At 42.4% G+C, this 21,456-nt stretch overlaps 1 protein-coding gene across 1 annotated transcript in view; it reads right to left on the bottom strand.

The window, feature by feature from the left end:
• The window catches only part of LOC138246263 (toll-like receptor 13), a 103,347-nt gene that overhangs the window by 22,431 nt on the left and 59,460 nt on the right, over positions 1-21,456 (bottom strand). The window contains exon 2 of the mRNA XM_069200690.1: positions 7,459-10,239. Coding sequence (XP_069056791.1) covers positions 7,459-10,151 — 2,693 coding nt within the window. The 5' untranslated portion in view covers positions 10,152-10,239. The remainder of the gene's footprint in view (positions 1-7,458; positions 10,240-21,456) is intronic.

The raw sequence follows: 21,456 nt of genomic DNA, 5'->3' as shown, positions 1-21,456 counted from the left end.
GGCGGAGCGCGCTCCGCCGCCATGGGGATTCTGACACCCCCTACCGCCATCCTGTTCCTGGCGGGTCTCCCGCCAGGAACAGGATGGCGGTAGGGGGTGCCGCAGGGCCCCTGGGGGCCCCACTTTGTATTTCAGTGTCTGCTTTGCAGACACTGAAATACGCGACGGGTGCCACTGCACCCGTCGCACCTTCCCACTCCGCCGGCTCAATTCTGAGCCGGCGTCCTCGTGGGAAGGTTGATTTGCCCTGGGCTGGCGGGCGGCCTTTTGGCGGTCGCCCGCCAGCCCAGGGCAAATCCCAAAATACCCTCCGCGGTCTTTCGACCGCGGATCGGTATTTTGGTGGGGGAAGTCTGGCGGGCGGCCTCCGCCGCCCGCCAGACTCAGAATCACCCCCTAAGGCTGGTGGTGGCAGTGCATGAATTGGTGCTGACAAGTTTTCCTTAGATGCGCCCTTAGCATGGCGGTGGTGTGCCCTCTGCTAAAGTCGACTGTGGAAATGTGGTGCTCCTGAACTTAAATGCAAGCCCACTTCACTGGCACAGTCTTCAGAATTAGAAAGAATAGATGTAGGAAGCTGGCTCGGTATATACTATCTCAAAGTGAGAGATAGTGTGCACAGAGTCCAGGGGTTCCCCAAAAGGCTTGACAGAGGCAATAATAGATAATATTAATGCTCTATTTGTGGTAGTGTGGTTGAGCAGATAGGCTTATCAGAGGGTAGTGTTAAGCATTTGTTGTACACACACAGGCAATAAATGAGAACACACACTCAATGACACCCCCAGGCCAATAGGTTTTTGTATAGAAAAATATTATTTTCTTTATTTTAGAACCACAAGATTCAAATTCCAGGTAAGTACATTAAATGTAATGTACTTTGCATAGGTAAAGATAGGACTAGTTAGTTTTTGAGGTAAGTAAAGCACTTACAAGTTCAGTCTCCGGGGCATAGGCAGCCCACCGTTGGGGGTTCAAGTCAATCCCAAACACCTAGCACCAGCAACACAGGGCTGGTCAGGTGCAGAGGTCAAAGAGGGGCCCAAATAACATAGGCACCTATGGAGACTAAGGGTGCTCCGGTTCTAGTCTGCTAACAGGTAAGTACCTGCGTCCTCGGGGACCAGACCAGGGGGGGTTTGTAGAGCACTGGGGAGGAGGGGGGGTCCCAAACAGGCACACAAAATACACCCTCAGCGGCACCGGGCAGCCGGGTGCAGTGTGCAAACAAGGCGTCCAGTTTTGTATTGAAATCAATGGAGGGACCCGTCGGTCACTCTGACAATGCAGGCAGGGCATAGGTGGGCTTCTCAGACCAGCCACAGCAAGGGTGAGGGTTGCCTGCTGGTCACTGCTGCACCGGTGAATGGTTCTTCACGGGCCTGCTGGGGGCTGCTTGTGCAGTGCGACTTCCAGGTGTCGGGTTCTTTGTTACCGGGCAGTCGCGGTCAGGGGGGTCCTCTGGATTCCCTCTGTAGGTGTTGTTTTGGGGGTGCAGGGAGGTCGGCTCAGGGTGGACACATCACTGGAGTTGCCTGGGGGTCCTCTCTGCGGTGTTGGTTTCTCTGGACACTGGCCAGGGGAGTCGGGTGCAGAGTGGTGGGGACTCACGCTTCTGGAGTGAAGTGAGAGTCCCTTTAAAGATGGTTTCTTCTTGTTGTTTTACACAGGGCCGCTGCCCATGGGAGTCTCTGGGTCCTTTGGAGTTGCAGGGCAGTCCTCTCAGTCGGCAGAGTTCGCTGGGCCCGCGGGATGCGTCGCTGTTGCAGGTTCTTTGAACCAGGACACAGGCTGGTAGGGCTGGAGCCAAAGCATTTCCTTCTTCTCTGTGCGGTTTTCAGGTCAGCAGTCCTTCTTCTTGTTAGGTCATCAGGAATCTTATTTTCTGAGTTCAGGGATGCCCCTAAATACTAGATTTTGGGGTGTGTTTAGGGCTGGAGGGTAGTAGCCAATGGCTACTGTCCCTGAGAGTGGCTACACCCTCCTTGTGCCTCCTCCCTTTGAGGGGGGTGAGGCACATCCCTAATCCTTTTGGGCTAAATCCTCCAAAGCAAGATGGAGGATTTTCTAAGGATGGGGTCACATCAGCTCTGGTCACCTTAGGGGTGGACCTGGCTGAGGGGGTGACTCCTCCTTGTTTTTCTCATTATCTCCTCCGGACCTGCCGCCAAAAGTGGGGCTGTGTCCGGGGGGCAGGCATCTCAACTAGCTGGAGTGCCCTGGGGCATTGTAACACAAGATGTTACACCGCCAGGTGTTACAGTTCCTGCAGGGGGAGGTGTGAAGCACCTCCACCCAGGACAGGCTTTGTTCCTGGTCACAAAGTGCACAAAGGCACTCACCCCATGTGGCCAGAAACTAGTCTGGAAGTGGCAGGCTGGCAGAGACCAGTCAGCCTAGCACTAGCAGTTGGGCTGGCATGCAGGAGGCATCTCTAAGATGCCATCTGTGCGCATTTTTCAATACATCCCACACTGGCATTATTGTAGTGTATTGTATTGATACCAAACTTCCCAGTATTCAGTGTAGCCATTATGGAACTGTGGCGTTTGTGTTTGACAAACTCCCAGGCCATATACTCTTTATGGCTACCCTGCACTTACAATGTCTAAGAATTGGGTTAGACACTGTAGGGGCATAGTGCTCACGCAGTTATGCCCTCACCTGTGGTATAGTGCACCCTGCCTTAGGGCTGTAAGGCCTGCTAGAGGGTTAACCTATGCCACAGGCAGTGGGTTGTGGGCATGGCACTCTGAGGGGAGTGCCATGCCGACTTAGTCTTTTTCTACCCACCAGCACACACAAGCTGCAAGGCAGTGTGCATGTGCTGAGTGAGGCGTCCCCAGGGTGGCATAATACATTCTGCAGCCCTTAGAGACCTTCTCTGACCACAGGGCCCTTGGTACCAGGGGTATCTTTTACAAGGGAGATATCTGTGTGCCAGGGCTGTGCCAATTGTGGAGACAAAGGTACAGTTTTAGGGAAAGAACACTGGTGCTGGGGCCTGGTTAGCAGGGTCCCAGCAAACTTTCAATCAACCATGCCAACAGTGGCATTTTCCTACAACAGAGCACTGAACATAGCAAAATGGTGGCTGTAGAGTGGATATCAGCCTAAACTCCAATATGGTCTCCAAACAGAGTCAAAGATTAAAAATAACTAAAGGATATAATTTTCTTTCTTATACTTAAAAGCATTATTGACTCCAGTGATAGCTTTACATAAGTATGAACCTTATCAGAGTCATGAGACAGGAGCGGAAACATAGAAACCCTCTACAAATCCAATGCAAAGAAAGAAACTATTTCTGTAAGACAGAACAAAAAGGAAACTGAATTTCTAGATAGAGGCTAGGCTGGATGACCCTCCATCCGATTTAGAGATTATTGCATGCCTAACAAAAATCTTTCGGCCTTCACAACAACCGCCGCTGCGGCAGTTGCTCAAAAGGCTTAAGAGTTTGACAAGTGGATTCCATTGGTGTTCCACAAACCTTTTTGATTTTTGAGAGAATAAACTTTAAAAGTGAAGTGTGGGACCATTGAGCAATTTCCCTGCCCAGGACTACCATTCCTTGCAAGATGGTCGCAGACATTGACATCTAGTAACATTCACCATGTCCTAATTAGGGTTGGACAACAGTCATTATGACACAGGGTAAAGTGGCAGACGGGCAGCAGGGTTAAGGAATTCTTCTGGCAGAGATGACTGAACCTTCACTACTTGACAACTAGTAGTTTCTCAGCCGTGGAAAGTTACCCAAGTCCATGTGTGATGTGCTGCTCCAATCCAGGTTCTTGTTTTTGAATTCTAAGACTTGCGGTTCATTATAAAACAGGATGACTAGAAGAATGGACCTGGGAAAATTGGCAGCTATGGTTTCCCCCTCTAGAAGCAGGTTAGAGGGATGAGAGTTTGGCTGGGTGGGTGAACCAACAATTTATGGCGATTCATCTGCTCTGCCAAACTCTAAATGACCCTGCATTTTCCCAAAGACACAGCTCTGCCCAATCAGCTTACTGAGCACAATTATTTGTTGCTTACAGTATCAGATTTGAACATTTTAATAACACCAGGCGAAGTCTCGACTGCTCAGCTTCAATATACCTGGGGAGCCATAAACCCACATGTGGCAATTTGGTAATCCAAATGGAGTCCATTAGCTCCTGAAGCTCTGTAACTGCACAGATAAATGACTGCCACCCCCACCTCCCCCCCCCCCCATTCCTGCTGCCCAGGGACCACTGGTGGCTAAGGGAAAAGGCCTCACAGCAACCCGTGTAATATGTGCATACATGATACACGAACGAGGTTAGAAAAAGAACCCATTACAAAATAATTTGCACAGCTGGTGCCTGGAAAAGGTTGATACATTGTCACCAAATATGTTTAATCATTACACATTTCTAGCAGAGAATGCCTACTTTGTAAAACTTTGCATAAGGTATACACATACGAGATTTATAAATGTTAGAACTGTTTGTTAGAATGTATTTTATAATGTTCATTATGCTGTTAGAATGCATTTACACGGTCATAGCTAAAATGTTATAAAAACGATTCAAGATTCGTTGTTACTTTCAGAATAAAGAAACTCTTCACGAAAGGCCCCTCTTGCAAAGCCCCTCTTGCAGGCTGAACTCTGTTTTCTAGGCCGGTAGTGAAAATAGCTAATATTATAAACATGCATATGCTAAGAAAAACGCAATTAAATATTGACTGTTAGATGTAGTGAAAATGCATTTTCCTAAATGAGTCAAAACAGTTCTATCAGGTTACGGACCCTTTCAAACCTTCCTTTTTCAACAAGTTTCCTTGTTGGAAAGAGTGTTATTGTCCACTATAAATGTGTCAAATGATGCTCCTACACTTGGAAGGCCTAGTAACAAACACACCTTCGGTTTCAAGCTCAAGTTTAAAATTTACGAATCGATTTACCCAGGAAGTAAGCAAGTGATTCCCGGCAGGTGTAAGACCATTTACGGGCGTCTTGAGAGTGGTCAAAGCAGTCGTGACGGGTGCGGGCAGGCAGCAGGGCCTTAGCTTTGGAGGGGGGAGGGAAGGATTGATTAGTTTGAAAAATATTCCGTTTTAAATACCCCTACCAGTCCTCTCTATTTCCATGGCCCCTTAAGCCTCACTCACGTCCTGCTTCTCTTACAGCATCATTGTTGGGAAATTTGAAGCTCACACCCCACCCCAATCATACTGACCAGGCTACGCCCCTGGCAGGCAGGATTTGTGCTGCAAAACAAGCAAAGTACGAAGGTGGGGGCATGATGGGCTTAGCCACACTGGGCTGGCTGGCTGCACCGGCCAGTGGAGATTTTCTGAGTGGATTGACAGAGGCTCAAAGCAAGGAATGTGTGAATGGCTGCTGAGTGGCGCTAGTCCTCTGTTGCCCTGATGTGGAGAGGTGCACAGTTAGCCCAGTGTTAAAACATAATGCAGAGTTGCAAGCCTTGAATCTTTTTCAACTTCAGAAGCTGCTACTCAAGGTACCAGCAGGTCCTTGCTGAGCAGCATGTGCCAACAGCAATGGCAGACCTTATCTGCAAATGAGCCTTTAGAGGGAATAAACAAGGATACTGGTAGTCCAGGTACCCAGACTGAGGAAATTATTGACTCAAAGCCTCAAGGTGGAACCAAACTACCACCATTTTAGGAAAGGCATAAAAATGAGAGAACTTCCTAAATCCCACATTTCTAAGGACTGGGCCCCTCTTTTTCAACAACAACTACATACATTTATAGAGTGCAACAGATGCTCTGAAGAGTGTCTTTGAGCGAATTAGGCCAGATCAAAAGGCCAAGTCTTCAAGTTTTTTTTTATTCCAATTTGAACATTTCAGGATGCAGCTCAAGAGGTAGTTTGTTCCAAGCAATGGGAGCCTGAAAATAGAAAGAGTGACCCCCATGTCCTTAAGCAAATAATCCTGGACCACTTCCAAGGCCAAGTGAGCGGAGCAAAGCTCCCTCATGGGCATGTAAAACTGTATTCTAGCTTCAGGATATTGATAGTCTACATGAGGTAGGGTGCTATGGATCATTACAAGTGCCTTAAACAAGATCAGTTTTCTGACTGGGAGCTAATTAAGGGAATGTAGATAAGACAAAACGGAAGTTTGAAAAGGGAGCTTAAGAAGTCTTGCAGCCACATTTTGTATTACCTGAAGCCGGTTAATCATGTAGTCTGGCAGGCCTAGGAAGAGAGCATTAGGCTAATCCAGTCTAGAGATGATGAAGGCCCGAATCACTGTTTTTCTAGCAGGTAAGGGAAGAAAATAGATTTTTTTTAAATGTACAAAGCCTCCCCAAACATGTGCCCACCAGTGCTGTGGGCTGCAGCTGGGAGGAGAGTTGATTATCAAGCTTAATCCCCAAGGTGTTGACCACTTCCGAATGAGAGGCCAAAGGAAAAGCACATTCCGGCCAACATTTGGACCACTCCAAAGGAGACACCAGCCCAAAAAGGACGACCTTATTACTATCTGCATTGCATATAAGATGATTGTCACATTGAACTGAAAACTGCTCCCAGACATGATTTGATACAACCCGAATCAATCTCCTGACCTTTACTGAAGGACAAAAACAGCTGTGTGTCATTGGCATACAAAATTATCTTTGCTCCGAAGGATTCTGCAAGCTGTGCCAGTGGGGTCATATAGATATTGAAAAGAGTAGAGCTCAAAGCAGAGTCCTGCAGCACCGCCACTGCTAGGGCCTACATACCTGACGAAAAAGGTGGCGTCTATTCTCCAGAAAAGATTTTGTCCAGATCAATGCTTGGCGATCTAAACCAATGACCTGCAGATGGAAAAGCCTGTGGAAGCCAAGACTGTGATACTGTATCAAATGATGCTGATAAATCAAACAGTATCAACACAGCTTTGTCACCCATATCTAGGATACCTCTTAAGGTGTTCTGTCACCTCAAAAAGAGCGGATTCAGTACAATGGGGAACAGCAGCTGTTTCTCTCTGTCTGCCCCATTCTATATTTCATGTAGTGCCCTCAAGTTACTGAAAGAAAGACATGTATAGAGCAATTCAAATTCTTTATAATGTTGGAGTTTTTTCTTTTAAAGTCATAATTTTCATGAATTTTATCAGTAAAGTATTTTGTTTTTGAAAGATGATTCTTTAATATGACAAGTAAATTTGAATCTTAAATAAATACTGTAACGTTTATATTTGATTAATAAACACTCCTACAGTAAAATGTAGACACAGACTGTTTTAGTTAGGTTAAAGTTATTTTACAAATATTCTTGTTTGTTTGCAATGTATTTCATTTGCTGGAACAATCATGGGTATTCTATGCTTGAAGGAGAGTATCCCACCAACTTCAGATTGAATAAAAAAATGTTTTTAGAGTCTGCAATTACATAAAATTAGGAGTTTAAAACTACATGGAATTCTGCGTACCAATAAACATGCAAATTTCTGCCCTCACCTGTAGTTGGGAATGTCTTCTAGAAACACTACGATGAGAACATCCTCATGCTGGTAGAACATCCTAGAGCACGCCATCTCAATCTCCATCCTGCACCAGTCACTGTTGAGATACTCACTGCTGACAACACAGATGGTCTTCCTGCTGTTGTTAATGGCATTCTGGAGACTGTCAATGTAGAATTCTCCAGGCAGAAAATCTCTTGGCTTGAAGCAGAGGCGGTACTTCTGCTGGCCTAATGACTCGAGGTTGAGCAGTAGGTTTTCCATCACCCAGGGCTCGTCTTCTGCACAGCAAGACACAAAGGCATCAAACTGATGAGCCCGTACTTCCTTACGGAATTTCTTCTCACACCAGGCTCTAAGCATGCAGTAGGCATAAATTAAGACCCATCTCAACTTTACCATTAGAATGGAGGCAATCATGGTCAACAGAGTGATTATAAAAGTACATAGGAATAAGATAATTGGAATGTTATTGTTGCAGAAGGACAGGTCCTGTTCTGTGAAGTTAATGGTGTCCTCGAACTTGCCAAAGCAACTGAAAGACTGAATTAAGGGCACTTGCACACGGGGGTTACTGGTGGACCAATTCTGGAACCAAACGTTCTCACAAGAGCACAAGAGTGGGTTCATATAAACATCCAGGTATGTCAGTGCAGTCAGATTTCCCACCAAATTCTCACTGATATTTGTCAGAGTATTGTCTCTCAGCGACAGCACCTCTAAAGAATCCAAATTGGCAAAAGCCTCTTCGGGGAGGTCGTTAAATGAGTTGCTATCAAGCTTAAGATGCTTGAGTTTCCTGGTGCTCTGAAGTAGATATGAGCTAAACTTGAATAGGCCACTTGGGTACATGTCAGACAGATCCAGTTCAGTGAGGTTAACAAGAGGGTGCAGTGAAAGATTCTGGAAAGGCATGATTGGGTTACTACGCAGGTTTAGAATTTCAAGGTTCTGAAGCCCTTCAAACAACTGGTCTGAATTACTCATCTCATCATTTTTTTCCTGAGAACTCAGATCTAGTAGTTTCAGAGATCGAAGTTCCTGAAAAGGACTGTGCATTTGAAATCTGTTCCATGAGGTTAGTTTATTCATACTAAGGTCTAATCCAGAAAGACCTCTAAGAAATCGGAACCTGTCGGGGTCCAGCTTATAAATGTGGTTTCTCGAGAGGGAGAGGTAGCGGAGGGAATGAAGGCCTCTAAAGCCTTGGGTCTTTACTGCTGAGATTTTATTTCCTGTCAGTAGTAATATTTCAAGTTTGTTTAGTTTTTCAAAAGTATTGTCCTTAATTAAAGTCAGGCTATTGCTGCTAAGATCTAAGAAAACAAGTTTCCTCAAATATGTAAAGCTGTCCCTAGTTACTACCACTATTTTACAATTCCGCAGGCTCATATTCTTGAGTTCTGCCAAGCCAATGAATGCCTTCGGGGTGAGGTGGGTTAAAAAGTTTTTTGAGAGGTCCAGATTTTGAAGCCTTCTTAGTGATCTGAATACTAACTCTTTAAGTTCTTTAAGCTGATTACGTTCCATGCTCAGAGTGTGCAGGTATTTCAGATTATTAAAGGCTCCAGGGTCTATCTGCTGCAATTTGGCCTTATTCAGGTAAAGGGTCTCAAGGGATCTAAATGACTGGAAAGCATTCTTTCCTAACCTTCTAAGTGGGCTAGTAGACAGGATGATAGTGGTGGAATTAGTACAGTTGCCAATGAAGTTAAGATCACGAGAATTAATTTTGGAGTGTTGAATATCCAAAAGGTTCAGGTTAGGCAAAGTCTGGAGCAGTTGACAGGCAGCACTTAAGTCTTCTCCAAAAGCAGGCCACATGCTCGACCAGTGAAGGGCAGTAAGGTTGCTCAGGGGGAATCCATGGATCTGTGATATTTTAAGTGGGTTCTCATCAAAGACCACCTCTGCCAGATTGGGTACATTATGGAATGAGCTAATGTTCACTGCAGTCATGTTGTTCCGTGTGACATCTAGAAATCGCAAGCTGGGCATCACATAATTGGTGAAGTCCAGAAAGCTAATGTTGTTTTTAGCCAAGTACAGGTGCTGGATATTTGGCAAAACAGTGAGGTCCTGGCTAGCATTTAAGACAAAAATGCCATTACATGTCAGATGCAGTGTGGATAGTTCTGTCAAGTCTTGGATAGCTTGAGCCACTAGCCAAAAATTAGAAATGGGGTTAAAAGACAGATCAAGCTCTTGTAAACTAACAAATGGCTTCAAAGAATTGGATTGTAAACTATAAATATTGTTGTAACTTATTTGTAAAACTTGGAGACCATGAAGTTCTGCAAAGTCCAAGGGATCCAATGAGTGAATACGATTGTTGCTCAGGTCAAGGAAATTGAGTCCTTCAAGATGCCAAAAAGCTCCCACCTGAATTTCACCTATTTGGTTACTGGCCAGTGATAAATTCCGGAGTCTGCTCAAGTGGGAAAATGTCCCCATTTCTAATATTTTAATAGAATTGTGGGAAACATCCAACCAACTGGTCCTGTTTGGGAGCTGATCGATAGCAGCTGTAAGGTTAATAATGCCACGTCTAGTGCAGTTAGCGCCTGTTGTAGCCGTGTTGATGAATATACACTTGGAGAACCCATATGCTTCAAGCAGCAGAGCCTGAACAGCGACCAACAGCACCCACAGCAGCAGGAGATTGAGTTTTCGATGTGGAAACTGCATATTAAATATTGGTTTGTCTTCATTTGTTGTGTTGAACGGGTCAAAGTTATTGAAGATTCATCGTATGTAAGTTTCTGCACCCCAAATCCTGTGAAATAAATAAGAGTTAAAACTGTTGTATTTTTGTAGGTAGATATACATTTGATCCTATTTTGAGAGGATCTACACCATGTATTATCATCAGCATACAGATTTGATAGGGGATGCAGTAAAATGTTTACCTCTGGAATTTTATAATAGTGCTATAAATTAGATGCGTTACATTAGGAGGTTTTCATCAGGCTAATTGTTCTTTTGTAACATTTCATGTTTATCTATAAAGACACCTTTTGAGGTCTGCGAATGTTCGTGTGGGAAGGACACAGAGACACACACACATGTAATTCTTCACAAATTGACATCAAAAGGCACATCGTTATTGGATTTCCTAAAGGCTCTTGAAGAACAGTGAAAAAGAGGAAGATTACACCTGTATGTCAAAGCAAACCGCCTTACACTGGGCATAGGTAAACATATGTAAGAGTACATTGAGGGTTGCAGAGAGGTTGAGTTGACCTTTATTGCTTGGAAAATAAACTAGCAATACAGCTCTTTCTGGAAATTACATCAGTGAATATTCAATTAAAAAAAACAAAAGTTAAAGGGACATTATAATGAGGTGAAAATGTCAGTTAAAACATTCCATTTCAAATAAACAAAACAACTAAAATTCATCATGGTTGTCTCAAGTAATTATAACTCGCACCTAAAGTTGTTATAATTCACGACTCCGCCATGCACATTGTTGTCAATTGTGCCATTTCAGATGAATTGATGTTATAAATGATGTTATAGAACAGGACATGAGTAATGCAACATGGGAGGTAATTAGCAGTGCATGGCGAGGGCATGAGTTATATTTACTTAAGATAATCAGAACTGATACATTTCAATGGTTTTGTTAGTTTAAAACAGTATGTGTTCACTGACATTTCCACCTAACAAACCAATAACCTTTGGTCTTTTCAGTGAAGTTCTAAGGTTTTTCATTTAAATATTACAGGAGGGGAGTGTGGACTCCCACTTCAAGCCTTGAAGGAATGTTAATTTTAACTGTCATTTTCACCTAACTACAGTGTCACTTTTGCCTTTGTTTTTTTTCAGTGAATTTCTGGGTTCATTTAACATAAGTATGATTTTATTACCATACCTAAGTATGTCAACCCCACGCCACACATAGGCTTTGGCTGAACTTCCTTTACCTCCTTTGTGGAAAACCAAGTCCCCAAGTACTGTAATGACCACCACAACATTTCTTTCCATGTTGCGGCCAGCCAATTAAAGAGCTTGCTCTGAAAAAAACCCTCAGCCAATCAGAAGGCTTGAATTATTTTTAGTTGCAGGTCCACATATCTATAAATGCTGAACCTTAATTTCTCTAAAACTGCCAAACTGAATTAAACCAAATAACGAAAAGCACATTTTGGGGGGTAATCTGGTGTATCTCTATTTAGCCGTTTTGGCTGAAGCAGTGTCTAAAATTCCCTATGGAAATTGCAGGGGAAATTTGTGTTTTGGTATTCAACATTTTTTTTTTACCTCTGCTTGATTGATCACCTCGAAACATTTCAGGAAGCAGCTGCGGAGCATGAACTATTTTTATGGAATGTTTCATGAAGATTCATCATACTGCAACAAAGTTATTAGTACACAAACAAACAAAAATCAATTTCCTAAGCCAACTAAGTTGTATGTATGTATATGGATGCATCCAGTCAGGGTTTCTGGACCCAGACTCTAATTGCCAAATGGATCCAATGTCAGCCATAAAGTTAAGACTCTCACTCTAATGGTCATCAAAATGGAATAATACCACTATAGCAACCATTTCTGTAGACATATCAAAGCGCACCTTCAGGCATTTGTTTATTCATAAACTATTTTCTGAAGGTATATTATTAATAATACAGGATAACAGCTTAGATTTAAAAACATATTGCTACATGTTTATGTTATCTTTTTCTAACTCAACAGCCCTGCAGAAGCGCCAGAGACATGAAAGACTTGTTGGCTGTGGCTTTGTTTTTTTGTTCCACTGTACAAAGAAATAATCATTCCTGATTGGGAAGAAAATAAAGGACATGGAAAATTCTACTCATCTAGTTGGGGTGTTCTCAGATCACACTGAACAGACTAGTCATATGGACACATTTCTGGTTGAGGGACCAGAGATGTGGGACTTTTAGCGCCGGACATTCTCCTGATACCCTTAAATTTTGTATATATATATATATGCACATATACACATATATATATATATATACACATACACACACATATATATATATATCTAAATGTGGCCATTGCAAGGCCTGTAAGTACGCTCAAAATACATACAAATACCAAACTTTTGATGGTCGTCAGTGCGAGATCAAGGATCGAATCACATGTGACACTGAATTTGTGATTTATGTAATTGAATGTGGATGTCATAAAAAATACATTGGAAGTACCATTCACAAGTTAAAAGTCAGGTTCTTGCAACACTTCAGAGCCATAAAAAATCATGATAAAACCTATCCTTTGGCCAAACATTTCTGGGAGGCACATAAAGGAGAATGTAGTACCTTATCCTTTTATGGCATCAAACATATCAAAAACAATCCCAGAGCTGGCAACAGAACGCTTGAGCTCAGACAAATGGAATCCAAAATGATTTTACTATTGGGTTCCGAATCCCCTTTGGGGCACAATCTTGATGCTGAGCTCTATGTCCATCTTAGATGATAATATACTGTTTACTGCTTTTATTCTCATTTTAGAAAGAGACTCCCTATGCTTTCTAATTCTAAAAATAGTAGTGCTATTTTAGCAGTATTTTATTTACATTCTCTTTTTAAGGATGGGTGAGAAGATCATAATTAACTCATATGAACATGCCATGATAGAATTTGTAAAGTGGATATGACTGAGTAATTTTCCTTATTCTGAGTTCACACTATAGTTTGATGAAATTTAGGTGTCATTAGGTCTTATGAATGATTATATAGATCTGTACTGTGCTATTGATGATGATTGTTTAATTTCACTTCCCTGTAACTTGGCAAATGTAGAATAGGTAATATCACATATAGAGATACATATATATATATGGAATATGATATGGGACCAAGAAATCAATAGAATTGGTTGTTTTAATTGGAGTTTTGTAACACTTTGATGCACTTTATATGCTTTTTTGCACTTATTATTAGTATAGATTTTTAGCACTTTGCACCTTATGCTGAGGCCTTACTTGAATACAACCTATCTACATGTGTCTATAGAATTACCTGCTATACAGATAAGGATAGAGATGAATCAGATTTGATTATATAGGCATTAGATATATACTCAAGCACTACAATATAGTCAAATAGAATTTTAATACAGGATATTAATTAGTTATTAATAATTATATTTATATATAACGAATGACAACCGAAATATTTAAAAATTTAAAAATATGATACTACAGTTCCTTCGTTTATATTTATATTGTTACTTTTCCTGTCATTTGAGTAATGTCTTTATATGACCGAACATTATGAATTATTGGAAGCTATTGCCTTTTCTCTATTATATTTGATATTTATGACTTTTTAATTCTATTTTTTTCTGAAAGTATTAGCATTAATGTAGGTTCATTCTTTTATCAAGTGTTGTATTTAAATAATGATCATTGCATGCTTCAAAATGGCCACCGCTTTTTTAGTACACTAAAGTGTTATGGAAATAAATGAAGGACTTAGAATTTGTATGTAAATGATGTTGGCTGAGCAGCCAAACTGTCCAGTAGAAGGCGTTTTGCCGAAACGCGTTGACAGACATCACACTCAGGACTCTGTGTTACCTGTATAAGAAAATAAATTCATGAACTAAATACGAGCGCATTGGATTTAATCGATTTCGAGATTTGGAAGATACTTGATGGGATCGGTGCAGCCGTCAGATGGCTATCTGTCCATCTGTTGAAGAAATATATATATATATCTATACACATACACACACACATATATATATATACACATACACACACACATATATATATATATATACACACACATATATATATATATATATATATACACACATATATATATATATATATATATATATATACACACATACACACACATATATATATATATACACATACATATATATATATATACACGTATATATATATATATATATATACACACACACACATATATATATATATATATATATATATACATATACACACACACACACACACAATTTATCAACAGTAGAGGTCTTTTTTTGTGATCTTAGTGACCTGGGGCCTTTTGGCAGCGATGTGTTTATGATCTTCTATATCAGAATGTGGGTCTCAAGTCAAAAAGGTTGGCTTCACAGGACAGGGTCATGGTGGAGGTCTGCAGGCCACAAGAGTCATAAGTTGAGTTTTCACAAGCTAAGTACAATTGATTACCCTTCTGAGCCTCTCTGTACCCCTCCAACAGACACAGAAAGGAAAGTGTAGGAAAGTCATCCTTTTCGTCCTGATCATCCCCATTTTTTGAGTGATGCTGGTGGTTACATGCTCTGCTAACAAGGGCCAGGGCCAGTGCTCTGTAATAAAGTATTTGGTAATTGGTATAATTCTAATTGGGAAAGACAACCGACCCGTAAGTCCCTAGTATATGGTAGGGCATGTAGGTTTAGAGACCCCAGAGAAGTTAATGTACTTAGGTTTGCATTGCTGTGGTGTCTGGTGTCATTGTAAAACCAGTCCTGCCTTGCAGGCAGGTTTAAAATAAAACTACACCCCAATTCGGCTTTGGAATTAAAAGTACTTCTAAAATCCAATACCTTTTTATGACTTATAAAAGTCATCCCTAAAGTCTACCCTAGGAGCCCCAAGGGTAGGGTGCATTGGCATTAAAACAGGGACAATATAAAATATGTTTGATATGCTCTGATTTTATAGAAAATATGTTTTATAAGCCAAAGCCATTTTTAGGTCTCAGCTAGACAGCACATACGCTGTCTCAAAGAGACTGTTGTATTCAACATGGGGGCTTCAGCCTGCCCATAGGGTTCCCATTTGGTGGCTCCATCATTACACTCATATTCTTTTACCCCCCCAATTGTCCATGGCATGCATGTGCCAGGCCTCTTCCTGTGCTTAGTCCACCCTGAGAGTATGGACCAATTACTACTATCCATCCACTGCTCCCATTTTAGGATCTGTTTTAGGAACTACTTTTTCTTGTTTAAGTGCACTTCTCAGGAACACTCATGTTTTTACTCACTCCGAGGTCCGTTCTGTAAACAGGTCTGTAAATCTTGTTCTTATCTCGTCACCTTTACTGTGCATTCAAAGACAGAGGTCAAATGTCAGACACCTTTTTCCGCAGGCTCGTTTACCTTTCTTTCCCAGACTTCAAAGTGAGAGGATTTTTTGTTTAAATTAAGGCTGCTTGTTTAATATTACTTCATCCCTGTCATCAGCCGTCCCTCCCTCACCTCCATTGTTGCTTGTTGTTTTTTCTGTGCATAACTGTTTATTATTCCTGCATCTCCGTCGTTGGTCCTTCCTAGAGCTAACTAGACCCCAAGGGATTGAAGTGCTTTACATGAACACCACTTACATTACACAGGGACACACACCACATTGCCTTTCATTTAATTATTTATGCATGTTTAACAAGCTTTTATGTAGAGTAAACTGGACCCAAAGGAATTTAAGTGCTTTACATGATCACCACTTATATTGCATAGGGACATGCACCACATTGCCTTTCATTTAATCATTTATTCATGTTTAACACACATTTATGTAGTGCATATACAACCCTAAGGGATTGGAGTGGTTTACATGAACACCACTTACATTACACAGGGACACACACCACAATGCCTTTCATTTAATTATTTATTCATGTTTAGCAAGCTTTTATGTAGAGTAAACTGGACCCAAAGGAATTGAAGTGCTTTACATGATCACCACTTATATTGCATAGGGACATGCACCACATTGCCTGTCATTTAATTATTTATTCATGTTTAACTCGCATATATGTAGTGCAAAGACGACCCAAAGGGATTGAAGTTCTTTACATGAGCACCACTTATATTAGAAAGCACCGCACTGCCTTTCATTTAATTATTTTTTTTAAGTTCAACTCGCATTTCTGTAGAGCAAACTTGACCAAAAGAGATTGAAGAGCTTTAGATGAGCACCACTTACATTACACAGAGACATGCACCACAATGCCTTTCAGTTATTTATTCATGTTTAATACGCATTTATGTAGTACAAACTCTACACAAAGGGATTGATGTGTTTTACATGAACACCACTTACATTACACAGGAAAACTTAGAATAGCACTCCATAAGAGTGCATCTCTTCTCCATGTGATACCCCCGCCCACCACTGTTGTTTTGAATGAAACTCCCTTCCCCTGGCTTTTAAACCACCACACCCTCCTCCCTTTTCTTTGTTGGTTTACCCACCCCCCTGTTTCAGGCACCTTCTGCGACCTCCCTCGTGTGACAGAGAGCTTTGAACCAAGGTTTCAAATGATTCCACTCACAGAGAGTGCCCAGCACTATTACATGTATGAACACATTACTTGTTGAACCTTACTCATGCAGCTGCTGTTTATTGTTGCATGTATGCACACATTTGTAATTTCAAAACACAGCTCCGTTCATACTTTTCCCAGAATCACAGGATGCTGAGCAGACGCCGAGACTCCATTCAGTCCCCAGAAGCAAGGTTGGAAAGCTAGGACTGTAGAGCCACATCCTCTCACCGTGTTGCTTGTTGAATTAACTCCTAGATAGTTTGTTGCACTTCTCAAAGTAATCACATTTAAGCAGGGCTGCCCATCTCAGGTTTTATGTATAGCATGAGCTGTGACCCTGGACTGCTGTCACATACCTCTGAGGACTTCTGAGAAAACCATAACTCATTGTAATGCTGACTGGGACCCTGCTGATGCTTCACTGATGAGTTATTGCTGCACTTACTTGGTGCACTCTACTATCTGTGTGGTTCCTGATATGCTAGTAACAGGTTAGTAAGAATTATTGTTTGTAACTAATCCACCAGCTGCTATACCACGTGGCTAATAGACATTGACAAAGCCACTAGCTCTCACATTGCTGAGACCTATTTGTTTTGTCAGTGATTGTTCTCTTTTGCAGTGCTGCTGGCCCCATAGGCTTACAAGGGGAAGGCTCTATTAAATGTTATAAAGTCTATCTTTGCATTGGAGCTAGCTAGCAATATAATTCAAAGTATCAAATTAGTGGCCCTGTTAAATCCAACAACTTGCTAAAGTTTGATTTAATATAACTGTCCTGAAGTTACAGAAAACACTCCTGTAGCAGCCTCCTCTGATTAGTCAGCCTTTGACAGCTTTAGCCTAGTTGCTACCTGTGTAAGTGTAAAGAGGCCTGGGGTTGCAACAACATAGCCATATGGTGGGAGGAAATTTGACTACTAGAGATGCAAGGGAGGAGGTGGGGAGATAAGCTGGACTTCAAAGGGCAGGAGAACAGATTTCATAGGATCCAGACCGGCCCCCACTTCCTTGATGTCCAGCCAGATGGAAGTCCCCCCTAAATAGATCAGGAAAGGGGCTAGAATGGGGGTATAGTCAGTTGTTTGGGTTGGGTTACACAGACATACACACCAAGGAGAGATTTTGATATTTGGGAGAATAGTGCACTCTGGTGAAAAAAGCTCACACTTTGCAGGAAGTGGTGATAGCAGAGGGAGGAAGCTTTACCCTTATTTGGTTAGGGTGTCAACTCTTACTGCCAGCCCAGAACTGAGGATAAATATGGAAGAGCCGCTGAAGCTCCTCAGATTACTGCTTGGAACAAGAGAAGAGGAAGGACTGCCCTGTTGGACCCCTGAACTGCATCACAGAAGGCCTGCACTCTGAAAGATTGCACCTGTTGCACTCACAAGGTTCTATCAATAAAGTACAGTGCCTGACTCAAAGAGAAAAGAGTGGACTCCCTGATCAGCAATAGGTATAACAAAGCTGGAAGAAGTCACCTGTAAAGCCAAAAGAGAAGAACACCCCAGCTGACCAGTGACAACTGGAATTTTCTTAGACTGTTCAAGTGCATTGTGGGAAATTGAGTCCTAGCCCCAAAGAGGCAATCCAGAGTCTCTGAAGCCTTGGCCTGAACTAGTGAGCACTTATTTCCCCCAAAGGAACGCAGAACCATCAAGATTTCAAAGTTTGGAAGCTCTACAAAGTTTTGCAGAAAATCTCAAGGAGGAGACTGGCTTGATGTAGAGAGTCAAGCTGCCGTTGTCGACTCACAAATCGGCCTGACTGTGCTAGTTTGCCCCGCTGAAAGCTCCAGAGCTCCTTGCCGTCGAGGACAGAGACTTCCAGAGGCTTACCGAGGTGAATCGGACTCCGGATCCAAGGACCCCAAGGACTCGTCATTGAGAGAAAAGCTCCAAGAAAAAGACTAAGGGCCTGATGTAGAACTTGGTGGATGGGATATCCCATCCACCTAAATCTAAATCCCATAGGCTCTAATGGGATTTAGATTTTGGCAGATGGGATATCCGTCACCGTTGTGATGGAGTAACCCGTCCAACAAGTTTTAAAACAGGGCCCAGTTTGAAGGTAAACTTTTGACCGGAACCTAACCTTCAACCTATCTGAACTGTGCTCCATTGTGGTTGGCCTACAACTTTGACTTTGTACCAGTCCAGCGCAACCAGATAAACACGAGTGACACTTTAAACTTGTTGGTGCTAGAATGCACAATGTTTGATTTCATTTTTTTAAGTACATATCTCCATTTCACTACATTGGATTTTTGTCATTTTGGTGTTGTTTTGACGATAAACATATTCTCTATTTTTATAAATTGGTGTTGGATTTTTATTGTGTTGTGTCTGTTACTTATTTACTGCTTTGGTGGTAATAAATACTTTACACATACCCGTCTCCTAAATTAATCCTGACTGGTCGTTTGCTAAGCTACCAAGGGTCAAGCAAGGATTAATTTACTTAGACTTGACTGGAACTATTATTAGTGATTGTGCTGTTATTGCTAGCTGAGGCGGAATTGCCCCGCCTTCTAATAACACACTTTTCTTAAGGGAGGTTTACTGTATGTGGTGAAAGCCCATCACCTATACATGACTATTCCCTGTCCATGCTCTCTTTAGTCAAGGCTCCTGGCCCAGGTAGTATTGAGGGTGCCAACTTTATGTTATCACTTGGCAGGATTCTTAGTGCACCTGGGGACACTTTGCACACAAAAAGACATCAGAAGATGTTTGTTAGGTTTCATTTTATACCACCCTCTTCAAAATCAGAACCATCTCAAAAGGTATAACGGGGACAAATATTGAGCCTATTAAGTGTGATTACTTTTCATACTATTTTTGAGTTCCATTCTCTTTTCCACCTCTCACAGTACACCTCTCAGAGTACGTCTTTACTGTTTGCAATTGCCAAATTTGAAGGACAAATTTACAAAATGAACAAACGTATTATGCAAATTGAATGAAATAGCCTTATGTCCTGAAACACCAATGATAAATATCAGTGCCCACCATGGATAATTCCAAGGAACCAGAAGACATGTTATTTTACCCCATCCTATGCGTTAGCCAAATTGTGTGCTCTTGGCCAATCACTTTTAGAACATATGCCTCTGCTCATTTTTTGGAAAGATTATGAGTGTTTAGAATCAAGGTAAAAGCTGTTACCAAGTGTGTGACAAAAAAAAAATGGATAATACCTGGGTGGCAGCGGACAGTGCCCAGTTTCATGGTATATTCATCAAAAGGTAATATGGTGGTAAATGTATAGCCTTTATGGCATGGAGCAGTATGCTGAGTACTCCAGTTTCCTTCTTCTACAAAAAATTGGATCACGGGCAAATCATACTCTCATTGCATCTCTGTCCACTGATCAGGCGATATGCGAGCACTTTGTAACAAGGTTAACGGAAGAAATAGATTTCAAAGGCATATTCCCAACATGGTTTTGAGTCATACATTCAACTTAACGCCAGCTGTTTGTATTCTCTAGTTGCATCTCTATAGTGGTCCTCACCTGGGATTGTGCACGAGCCCTCCTGTGCTCCAGCCCTCCCTTCCCAAACATAGACACCTCTTTCACAGAATTGACAGCTTGTGAAATGGTGTCCCTTGTGCCTCTGGGCGGGCAACAGCACATGAGTCATGACTGCAGTACAAACCTGCAAAATGCATTATGGTTGGCCACGCTAGTGGCACTCTGTAGTTGTTTGGGGCACGCGTCTTGTAACTCAGGCCCCTGCAGTGCAGTGGGGCCCCTCAACCCTCCAGTGGGCCCAGAACCTTCAGGGTAGCCCCATTTAGCACAAGATCAATAGTTATCTGCGAAATATGAGACAGTTTGTCTCCCCTCGACCAGGGGCAGCTCCTCCGTTAGGGTGGAGGAGCGTCACCCCCAACCTGCAGCAGCAGCTCCCAAAATTCTACAATACAACTATGTTTATTATTGTTGTATTGTAGTCGGGGTGGGGCCACGGGCTGTGATGAGCACTGAGGGGGAGTGCTGAGCACCCCCCCTAAGTGCGCATGCATGTTTTTCCGGCTGGTCAAACATACATGTGCACTAAGCTCTGTCAAACCCAGCAATGCAGAACCTGGTTGGAGAGAGCAGACTCTCCTAGTCTGCTGGCTCCAACCAATTCGAACTCTGCCAGCAGCATGACAGCAGCGCTCAGATTGGCTGTAGGGCAGGCTGGGAGCCTGTGCCTGCGGCGAAGGAAAGAGGAGCTGTGCAGAGGTGGCGGCAGATTCAGGTAAGTTTTTTTTTTTTATTATTAGTTTTTCCCTTCGACCCTCAAGGTACTTAGCAGGGGAGCCCCCTCAACTTTCGTTACGTCACAGGGCGGCCCCCTCCTTAGCATCCCTCTTTCCCAAAGACGGTACTACCGGAAAGGCCAGTTTTTCATGTCTTCACTTTCTAATCACGGTGGTTCTGAATGTGCAGAGCAAGTTGACCTCTGACAAAGTTAGCATTTTCTCAAAAGAAAGATTACAGGTATCCTTGAACTACGACCTTCCTAAGGGGCTCATGCTTTCAGCTGTTTTCACAAAACAAGTTCAGCCTGTTTTTCATCTCCAACTTGCTTGAGCAAGGGCCTGCCGCCTGATCCATGGAGGGTGACTCCAGTGTAGGGGGCGGCCCAGGGACAAGTGGGATCTCTGAAGCAGTTATTTGACCCAAAGAACTTTAAAAGCAGTTTAGGGGAGTGAGGTTTCGCTTTC

The sequence above is a fragment of the Pleurodeles waltl genome, chromosome 7 (genome assembly GCF_031143425.1).
Source record: "Pleurodeles waltl isolate 20211129_DDA chromosome 7, aPleWal1.hap1.20221129, whole genome shotgun sequence".
NCBI lineage: Eukaryota > Metazoa > Chordata > Amphibia > Caudata > Salamandridae > Pleurodeles > Pleurodeles waltl.
The sequence above is the reverse complement of the archived record's forward strand: the minus strand, read 5'-3'. Positions and strand labels throughout refer to the sequence as shown.